Source organism: Hippocampus guttulatus, chromosome 17, assembly GCF_054856545.1.
Source record: "Hippocampus guttulatus isolate MCC_2025c chromosome 17, RoL_Hgut_1.0, whole genome shotgun sequence".
NCBI classification, from domain to species: Eukaryota; Metazoa; Chordata; class Actinopteri; order Syngnathiformes; family Syngnathidae; genus Hippocampus; species Hippocampus guttulatus.
In genome coordinates, this window is record NC_141277.1 from 228,428 (window position 1) to 238,653 (window position 10,226).

A 10,226-nucleotide genomic window follows, 5' to 3' on the forward strand; every position below is an offset into this window, starting at 1 on the left:
ACGCCTTTTTACTTTCCACGCGTTATTTTCTACTCCGTGTTATTATATTTGATATTTTTTTCCCCTTTCTGACGCCGTTCCTTTCTTTCTTGCCTTCTTCTCTCTGAGTTGCTTGTTATTCTAATCTCCTTCCTTCCCTCCTCCCCTTCTTCCGTTTCTCAAAGATGCTTGATATTCTGAGGCCCGTCCTTCCATCCTTTCCCGAGACTCACTTTTCCTTTGTTCCGTGTTCCCATCTTCTCTTCCCCGGCTTTCCTTTCCACCCTTCTGAGCTTTTCTCCCTCCCTACCGACTCAAATTGCGGTTTCTCTTTTTAAAATGTCAAATCATCTTCTTTTCTCATGGAAGAGCCACCGTTTGAGGAAATGCGATAACATCGAATGGAGAAAAAGCGCCATCCGTCCAGGGCGAGATGATTCGTTGTTCGGATTGATGAACTGAGGCGCAGACCAAACTATTACTGCTGTGGACACGATTTAAGGAAAGACGGTAAAATCAAACACCCATAAAGGTAATCGAAACCGCCTGGTAACACCGCCCACCTTCCCGAGGGGCCAAAAGTCGATGAAATGCGGGTGCTTAATCGTTGGACATCCTCCATCTTGGCTCAAGTGCCGGGCCTCCGCGCAAAGTGGCAAATCCCTGCGCGGGAGGCGCCGAGGGGTGAGCGGGGGTGAGCGGGGGTCCGGTCTGTCGGATCCAGATAAATCCTGAGAGGAGTGGGCGGGAAGTGCTCTCGCATCACTTCCTGTCTTTGTTTTCTGACGCTATTTTCAAGGCTCGGAATGTCGCTCCTAAGGCGGGAGGGCTTGGGAGGCGGGGGCGTGGGGGGGGGGGGGCCTTCAAAACAAGTTCATTAAGTCGCAGGAGAGCGAGAAAAGCCTCTCGCGGCTCAGAGTATCGGCCGCGCCCTGCTCGCATCCTGCGGCGGACTCCCACCCGCTGACTCCGGCATCTTGAATGGTCGTGGGGCGTGGGGGGGGGGGGGGGCTCTCATTTGTGCAACTCCGGGTCAAGTCTCGAACTTTAGCCCGCCGCAAGCACATCGTCTTGTCGGAATTTTCAAGACAGGCCTGGAACAAAACGACTTGAGCGGCATGAAGCCGCACATCAAGCAAAAGCAAACCGCCCAAATCCCCCCCCCCCCTCGCCCCCCCCCCTCCCCCCCCCCCCGTTAATTGAGGAACATTATACACATGCGCCATATGAGGGGTGTGCACCCCATCAATAACCGACCATTTCATGCTCATGGGTCCTCCAGCCGTCCCGGTTGTCAAAAAGCAAAGCGGGTTAGCGCCGCAACAAATCTCCCGCTAGCACAAAGTTGCGCAAAGCTTTTCTCGTGATGAGCGTGCCAAGATGGACTGTGCGTGTTGCTGTTGTTGTCGCAACCCGTCAGACAAGCAACCTGCCGCTGCAGCGGGTGGTCCCGGAGGACAAGTGGGAAAAAAAACAACAAAAAGCCGCTGTGGTGTTTGCTTTTGATGAAGTGTCCATTCACAAAAGCGACGGCATCTCTTGCTTTTTGGCTGCAGGACTTTGTGGCAAATAGCGGCTGCGTCCTACAGTATGGGAGAAAATAATGGCCTGTATTTTTTATTCTTAGGCCGGCGCTGATGGATTTACTTTTTTGGCCTCGGGAAACCTTGTAGCTGCAGGAATTTCTGGCAAGTAGGCCAGTACGTCTCCACGTGACTACAGTGGATGGTATTTTTGATTTGATTGGATTTTTTTGCCACATCCAGGCTGCGAGGCGGGGCTAAATCCGCCAGAAATATCCAGCGCAGCACATTTCCGCAAAAGCCGTCGAGCCGTCGGCAACCGTCGGCGAGGTTCCGGCCGACCCGAAGAAGCAGCCGGTCCCCCGCTCGATTCTGGGGGCTGCGGCTCATGTTGATGGATTTGTGCCGGGGGGGGAGTATGAAGTCACTACGGGACTTGGCTTGCGCAGGACCAAGTTGGGCCGGCCAGCTCAGCATGCGCGACGCGCACACACACAAATAAAACACACACATACCTTTCGAATTAGCTGGCCTTTACACCAGAACGCGGGGGAAAGTTGGGGGGGGGGCAAGATCGGACAAGCGCGCCTTGCCTGGAGAGGAGGCTGGGAGGGGAAGCGGGTGTCAGGCCTTGGATGGCAGGATGTCCTGTTTGGATGGAAACCTCGCTGTGCAAAAAAAAAAAATGCACGTGACACTGCCTGAGATTCCAAAGATTTGCTGGAATCTAGCGTAGGACCAAAAAGCTGGAATCCTCAGCGCTCGGGCACTCGCGCTCAACAGTGCCACCCATGCAAATGCCAGTTTTGGCTAGGTCGCATTTGTGTCGAGACAAAAAGGCAGTTTGGGGACCTCGCGGTGTCTCGTCGGACTGCAATTTTTCCCAAAATAAATGTCGGCACCTCAAGGGGGGGGGGGGGGGCACGCGGCCGCAGCGATTTCTGGCAAGCAGCGGTCGCGTGACAACGATCTGTATTCTTCGTCCGTGTGACGATGATCTCTCGGCGAGGTTCCTGAGAAAAGAAGCGGGAGCGCCGTTTTACGCTCCCCTAACCCCAAAACGCCGGAGACGGCCCCGGAGAGATGTATGTCGCGCGGCGGCTGGCGTGGCCACGCGACCGGCTTCTCCCGACTTCTTTTCAAGGCCTCAACAACTTCCCGGCCCGCGAGCGCACACGCTTTGCGAAGGGGATTCGATTCCTCCAAAAGAGGCCGGCTTCCCGCGAGGCGTCTTTCCCGACGGCGGCGGCTCTCCGGCGGACACCTTCGCGGGGCCGCGCGGATCCGCCGGGCGGCCGCCCGCCTAGGCCCCCCCGCTCCGAGGTCAGCGTCGCTCGCCCTTTGGCCAAATCCGTCTGACGCAGATCCGCTTCCCGCCCGAGGGAGATCGCCATTGTTCGCGGGGAGCCATCTCGCGGCCCAGCCGTTTCCCGTTTCCTGAGGAGGAGGAAGCGGCGCCGGCGCTCAGCCCCCCCACCGCCGACTACTACTTTGGATTTCAAAGAACAAAAGCGGCCGCGTTCCCTGCACAGATTTTGCATCCTACTCCGTTGTCGTCAACGCGCGGCCTTGGACGTCGCCACTTTTGGGGTCCAGGCTAGATTTTTAAAATGTACTTATTTTCCTCAGGGGTCACTTTAAAGGCCTAAAAGGTAACGATCATGCGTACGTACCTCTGAAAGGCGGAGAAATTCAAAAGTTTCCCGATCAGATCGATAAGTGCGTCAAGGTCACAAGAACTTGTTCGTTGCAGTTTCGTTTTGACTTGAGATTTTCAAATTCATTCATTTATTCGACAACCCGCCTTTCCTCTTAAAGGGCGCGATTAGTTTTCATTTGTTTTGGTTTACAAATCACTTGTGGGGGCGGGGGGGAGGGGGGTTAGCGTTAGTTTTAGTTAGTTCTTTTTTTTAAATCCAGGAGCTTTGTCAAAAGTGAGACGCCCCATTGAGTGGCGCAAGGATGCAGTCAATGCAGTCAAGCCCTCATTTGGAAGGCCCTGCTCAGGAGAAGCGCATTAAGGGATGGCGGCGAGAAACCAATAAGACAAAATCGCCCTGAGAAATTGCCTCCAAATCACTTTTAGGCTCAGCATGGGAACGTGTTTGCGCACCACTCCAGTTTTTTTTTTTTTTTTTTTTATCAGGGCCCAACAGTGACAGGAAGTCCGCTTTGGGGATTGTCCGTGCAGTTCCTGCCTTAGTTGCAACAGGAAGCGCGGCATAAAACCAAGAGGAAAAACGCCCAGAGATCATTTTGGAGCACAGAGGCGGGCCGCCACCGCCGCGGGGATCAGCCGGAGCGACCCACGGACGGCCGCGGCATGGAGGAGGCGGCCGCCGGCCCGCGGGGCCGTAGCTCAAGGGGGACCGAGGGGGCCTCTCCCCACACGCTTCATGGCCTGCGTGCGCACAGGTAAACGATCGGACGAAATGCATTTCGAAAGCATTCTCCATTGAACTCGGTAGTTGTCATCGTCGCGGTCGTGCCGGCGCAGGCCCAAAAAGTAACTTGAGTTGATTTGATGAGTTGTAGAAACTATTCCCACGTGCCATTATTGTTTTTTTAGGGTGGGGTTTTTTTCATGAAAAGTTCGCACATTCAAATGTTGGAATATCATACGTATGCATACAATGTATTTATTTTAGTTTTACATTTTAATTCAATACAAGATTAATTTAAGTTGGAATGTATCAATGTAATTTTTGTTGAACATTACCCCCCCCCCGACTTTTCCCTCCATGCCTATTTTTTAGAAATGCACAAATCACTCTTTTGTAAATGTGATAAAAAAGAATTGCAATTCAAATCAGTAATAATAATACACACTCGTTTGAAAATATGACTCCAAAATACACATTTTTTTAAAATTGGTAAATTACTCTTTAGAAAGTGTAATAAACATGCCTAATTAGAATGAGTAATGCCTATTCGATATGTATTTGATTTACAATATATACTAGCAGATATAGAATTGTAATTTTAAAGAGATTTCTTTAATATATAAAAAGTATTTCTGTGTGTGTGAGTAGGTATTCTGTATATAGAAAGAGAAGAAATGCATTCAAAACAGAAAACACACCAGTCTCAACACACATTTCTCAATCTGACCACACCAAACTCATTTGATAAATATATAACACTCGAAAAAATAGATGTTGTTCTTCAATTTGTGTCAAAGAGCGACAAAAAGGAGTCTTGGCCATGTGACGTCATTGAGTAGCTGGGGGTCTATCGAGGGGTGGCGAGAGAGGGGGTCGGGCGTCGGGGGGGGGAGGGGAGGTGTTCCCATCACCCCCCATCCGCGTCGTGTGTGACGGTCTGAACTGACTTAGCCACACGCACAAACACACGCGCGCGCGCATAAACGCACGCTCGCGCGCACACACACAATCACCGGATTTCTGATGACTATTGATCGGATTACTCTGAATGCGATTCTAACGAGTGGATTTGAATCGGACCATTAACCGGAACCGATCTCTTTGGACTTTTTGGGTTTTCTTCTCCGCGTTGGACTTTTCCCACAGCAGAGGTGACCGTTTAGTGCGCGCTTCTTTGCGTTTTCCGCGCGTGTGCGCGCGACAGTTGAACGTGAGCGCGCGGCTCCCGAATGCCCGAAGCGGCCGCTGTCGGGAGGGAGCCGGGGAAACGGCGTCCTCGCGTGGACGCTTTTGGTGGTGGCACAACAGACGCGCGAGTCAAGTCCAAATATTTGGAGAGGAAACACTTGGAGGCAAACTGCAAACATCGAGTGCACAAACGTCGTAAATCAAGGATCCGTTCAACGACGATAGATTTTATGACAGTTACGTACGTTTTTTTGGGGGGGAGGGGGGGGGGTAAGCACTTTCTGTGCAAGTAGACAAGCATGTGAAAATGAGGGCACTTTTCCTGTTACGTTTCCCATTTGAAAATAAACGACGCTCCGGTGTTTGACTTTCGGTCATCTCGTTGGGAATTGCAGCGCGAGGTGTCAGACAAGTTTTCTGTGACGTCATCAAGAAGGCGCTCCTCTGTTTGTGGCTCTCAGGTGGTCCCCCGGTCGGCGGAGCGCATTCCGACCCGCCCAGTGCGTCCCCTGCTCTCCTTCGCTGCGGCCGCCAGTGCTCGGAAGAGCGTGAGAGAAGAAGAGCGAGAGAGAGAGAGAGAGAGAGACGGGGAACGTCGTGGCAAAGAGAGCGAAATGATGCGAGCGACGTTCCTCGCCACCCTCCTCGTCCTCCACGCGGCAGCCGAGCCCTCGTCCTACGCTCACGACCACCGCGGGTAAATCGCAGCCATCGCTTTGTGTGGCTTCGGACAAATTCCAGCCCGTGGCCATTTTCACATCGTTTGCTCAAAAAAGACACTTTTTCATTTGCATTATTTTTTTAAAGGCCGCCCTGGTTTGAAACGAGACACTTGTTGCATAAGGGCAGAAACCGTGTCTTGCGCCACGTCGTGAGGCCTTGTTGGGTCGCAATCGTGCTCGAGACGGTCTGAGAGACGGAGAATCCGAAAAAGGAACTCGATCGCCACTCGGATGCGTTTGCATTCATCTTCAAGGGGAAGTCAAGCCATGAATTGTCTCGACAAGAATAAGTTCTATCCGGCCTCACGAGTCCGAACCCGGCATTGAAAAAGAAATCCATCAAATAATCATTCAAATAACATCAAATCTCCAGTTTTTTGTCCATCGTAGGGGGAGGCGGCCATTTGCCACTTGCCGTCGATTGACCGCGACACGGCGGTCGCTCGGACTCATTTAACGGCCAATCGCGGCTCAGCTTCAGAAAACCGCCGAGCCACCGTCGGCCGTTAAATGCGTCCCCTCCCCGAGCGACCGCCGTGTCATTTTCAGTCGACAGAAAGCGGCAAATGGCCGCCCCCGAGTTGGCTGAAAACGGGGTGGATTTTGCCGCTCGGCTCATATTCCGCAAACGCAACATTCGTCAGAATGTCCTGTTGAGATGAGTGGAGGCGCAGAGAACATAAAGAAATTTGCAAAGAAAATTTGGGGCGTGACTTCCCCTGAAAGGAATAGGAGAAACATCGAGCGAGCTAGCTTTCTGTCTAGCTAGCTAGCCATCGATAATGGAATTAGCATCTTTGAAAAACATGTCGCAAATCACCCGTCTTTGTTTGGGACACAGGACAGGAATTGGATTTTGGCATTCAAAGTTTTCCAAATATGACTTTCGAGTTTCTTTGCCCCCCCTCGCCCCATTCCTTCACAAAAGGGTGCGCCTGCCCGGCCGCTTAATTTGAGACACCCGCGGCCAGAGCAGACCGGGTGATTCAGACACCCGCTTCTACTCATTTGGATGGCACAGCAAACACTTTTGGTCTCGCCAGTGCTCAGATCAGCAACATTCACGACGTTTCAAAGGGATAGATCTTGACCGTTGTCGATCAAATGAGAAAACGATGACATCGACACGTATGTATCGATATATACAGTCACGCTGAGCGGACTCCCGATGCCGCTCACTAGGCCACGTCCGCGTGGATCCCCACGCGTCAAAGTCAAGAAATGTGAGAGAAGAAAGAATTTGTCTCTGGGGCTCTCTTGCTAGGAGAGCGTGCGGCGGCCGGGAGCCTCGTCGGCATCCTCACGTCGTCACGGCGACCGAGTCGTACGTCCTGCCGCTGCACAAGCCCTTCCTGACGCTGTGTCAGGGCCGCCGCCTGTGCGGCACCTACAAGTGAGTGCGATCTTTGCAACCGTTTTGTCAAATCGACAAAGTAACCGAGCCACCGAACGCTTACAAAAAGTCACTCGACACGAGTAAGGTTGAAAGAATGCAGACCGCGTCGGCGCTTTACTCGCGGGCCCGTCCGCCAGCCGGTCCGAGCGGAATGCGGCGGCGTTATCGAGCAATTTGTCCAACGGCGGGAAACGCGCGCCCGCTGAGAGCGCCGCGCTCGTTCATGTCGCTCGCGGTCCTCTCGGTTTCCTCGGCGCCACCCCGTTTGGAAAACGGTCACGCCGAAGCCCCCGACGCCCGTCCGCCGGAACGTCTTCCTCCGCGCCGCGGGAGGCCGACGCTGCCGTTTACGCAAATGATTTCGCATCCTCCGAGCGATAAACAAGATGGAAAGGCCAGATACACGAAAGCGGCGACATGGTGGCGAGTGGATGGAGGAAATCTGCCCGCACATCATGAAAGAACAACAAAAAAGGGGGAATTCTTCGCCCGCTGGCATCATTTCAATTTAGTAGCCAGAAGAAACAAAAATGTCCAGGACCAGGTTTGTCCACGGCTCACCCTCCAAAATGGCCTCGGATGTCCCTTTGGAACCAAAGTGGAGCGTCGTCGGACACGTTTGTTTATTGACTCTTGCGAATGGCCAGAAAAGGGCTCCGAAGAGGCTCCTTGCGGCCAAAATGGCCGACTTCCCGCGCACGGCTTCTTGAGCCTTTTCCGCGGGCCTCCTTCACTTACGAAGGGCTTTGCCGTTCGGTTGTCTCCACAGAACGACGTACGCGCTGGCGTACCGCCAAGTGAGCAGAGTGGCGCCTTTCTCCAACTTCTACCCCGAATGTTGCCCAGGGTGGAGACGCTTTCACTCGCTTCACTGTAACCGAGGTAAACCTTTGGGGCGCTAAGGGCGGCCCGGGTGAGGGCGAAAAGGCGGCGAGCCTTCTTTTGTCTTCCAGACGTGGACGAGTGCGCGGAGCGGCATCCGTGCTCTCACGGCTGCGTCAACACAGTCGGTAGTTTCCGATGCACCTGCCGCCGGGGTTACGTCCTGGCCGGCGACGCCCGCTCCTGCCGCCGCCCGGGAGCGCCCGCCTCCGCCTCGACTCGGGCGCCGCCGTCAGGTGGGCCGGCGAAACGCACAAACGTCCGCCTTTCCGCGCCGCGTATTTGGGTGAAGACCTCGAAGAAGACCAAGAGCGGATCGTAGCCAGCCTCGCGGCTCATTATTACTTTTGGTACGCGCTATGCCGCTCTCAACTCGTACCGTGAGTAATAATGCACTGCGACTGGCGCCCCCTTCGGCTCCGTCGCGAGCAAAACATTTGGGACGCTCGCGCTTTGGGAAGTGTCCGTCCGCTCCGTATTCTCCGGGCCTCGGCGGCTCTACGGGTGCCGCCCCGGCCCGCCGCTAGCGGCTAACGTTGCGCTCCCCCACCGTCGCCGCAGGCGACGCTCCCGACGACGTGACGGCCGAGATGCGGAACTTGAGGAGCAGAGTGGAGCTTCTGGAGAAAGTACGTCGGCCGTTTCGATCCTTTTCTCTTCTTCCCGCGTCATTCTTACTTTCCTGATTTTTTTTTGGGTTGCAGAAGCTGCAGGTGGCGCTGGCGCCATACGGCAGCGTTTTCCCCGAGGAGGTGGTGTCGGAGGAGAGCGCCACCTTGCTGTCGCACTCCTTCCGCCAGCTGGACCGCATCGACTCCCTAAGCGAGCAGATCGGGTTCCTCGAGGAGCGCCTGGGAACTTGTAAGTCAAGCAAAAGGTCCGGCAACATTTGGACGCAAAGAGATGCGTTCAACGCGCGAGCTTGCGCATGTAGCATGAGGAAAAAAAAGCAAAGGGAAAATCCCAGTCAGACTTTTCATAACGATCCGACACGTAGGTCGGGCTCGGCCTTGAGCCGAGAAAAAAAAAGCTGTACAACTTTCAGGGGGAAAAAAAATGTGTGAACGGCAAAGTCTCGCTTGAAAAGGTTTATCGATCGCCGTCGATGCTCAGCAACATGAGGCTTAGCTCAAATATTTAGTTTGAAAGAAAAGCAGCACCGAGAGGACCAACAAACTAGGCAACGTCGTCGGAAAAACCGTTGGGATGGTCTTCTTCTTTGTGGACCTTTTTAACGCGTACGCCAAACATCAAACAGTATCTGCGCTAAGCTAGGCTGCTATTTGGAAGGCTTTTGAGCTCGGTGAAGGCGGATCACCTTGTAAAATACTTTTTTTTTTTTTTTCCTCCTTCTCTAGGCTCCTGCCAGGAAAACTCGCCGGAACCGGAACTAAAACCTGGCCGACACGCGCACACGTCGAGATCCTACTCGTCGCTTAGTCGAGCGCAATGGTCGCACAAATAAACAAGGGGGCTGTTTCTCCACAAGTTGGCGTCAATTCAGGCAACTCTGACGTGATGTCTTTGATCTTTCGAATAGGAATTCGGAAAAAAAACATGAACATGTCAACGGTCATGTCAACAATACGATGTATTTGATGCCTGGGGGGGGGGCAGGGTGGGTAGCTCGTGTTTCTTTGACGTTACCGAAAATGACGCCTTTTTTCCAAAAACTAAGATGGTATCATTGACGTTTCTGTCCTTTGGAAAACCGTGTACGTGTGACTTTTTTTTTTTCATCAACCTTGAGCTGTTTTCGTCTCTTCGATGTTTCCAAACTTTGAATCCATCTTTCAAACGACACTGTTGTCAAACGCGCTCACATTCTCGATTGTTCGAAACTCAAACTTCACTCGGTGTTTCAAAGCCTTTCGACTGGATGCGTCCATGATTTGTCAAACAACGAGCGCCGCCCTTGATATTCCAAACGGCCGTCCGTCTTGGATTTTGAAACCAAAAGGTTTCAACCTAATGTGACGTCACATGTCATTTAGGAAGCGTATCATCCAGACCATCTCGATGCGACAACCTTTCACGGCGCTTCGTCTTACGCTTCAAACAAGAGATCTCTTTGACGTATCTCATCACAACCAAGGCGTCTTTGACGTTTCATACCGGATGAACTCAAAATAGTCACCGGAGCAGCTGCGTC

The 10,226-nt window shown here is 53.0% G+C and overlaps 1 protein-coding gene across 2 annotated transcripts; it reads left to right on the forward strand.

The window, feature by feature from the left end:
- The first annotated feature begins 247 nt into the window (after positions 1 to 247).
- Positions 248 to 9,582, forward strand: egfl7 (EGF-like-domain, multiple 7). 2 transcript variants are annotated; one of them, XM_086134914.1, is made up of 8 exons: positions 248 to 511; positions 3,649 to 3,917; positions 5,536 to 5,771; positions 7,962 to 8,074; positions 8,146 to 8,310; positions 8,636 to 8,703; positions 8,779 to 8,935; positions 9,433 to 9,582. In XM_086134914.1, the coding sequence occupies exons 3-8, from the start codon at positions 5,689 to 5,691 to the stop codon at positions 9,537 to 9,539; spliced, it is 693 nt and encodes a 230-aa protein (XP_085991040.1). In that variant the 5' UTR covers positions 248 to 511; positions 3,649 to 3,917; positions 5,536 to 5,688; the 3' UTR covers positions 9,540 to 9,582. The 2 variants fall into 2 exon arrangements, with proteins under 2 accessions (XP_085991040.1, XP_085991039.1); XM_086134913.1 differs by lacking the exon at positions 248 to 511 and adding an exon at positions 7,061 to 7,189 and having other exon boundaries at positions 3,659 to 3,917.
- Positions 9,583 to 10,226: the final 644 nt, after the last annotated feature.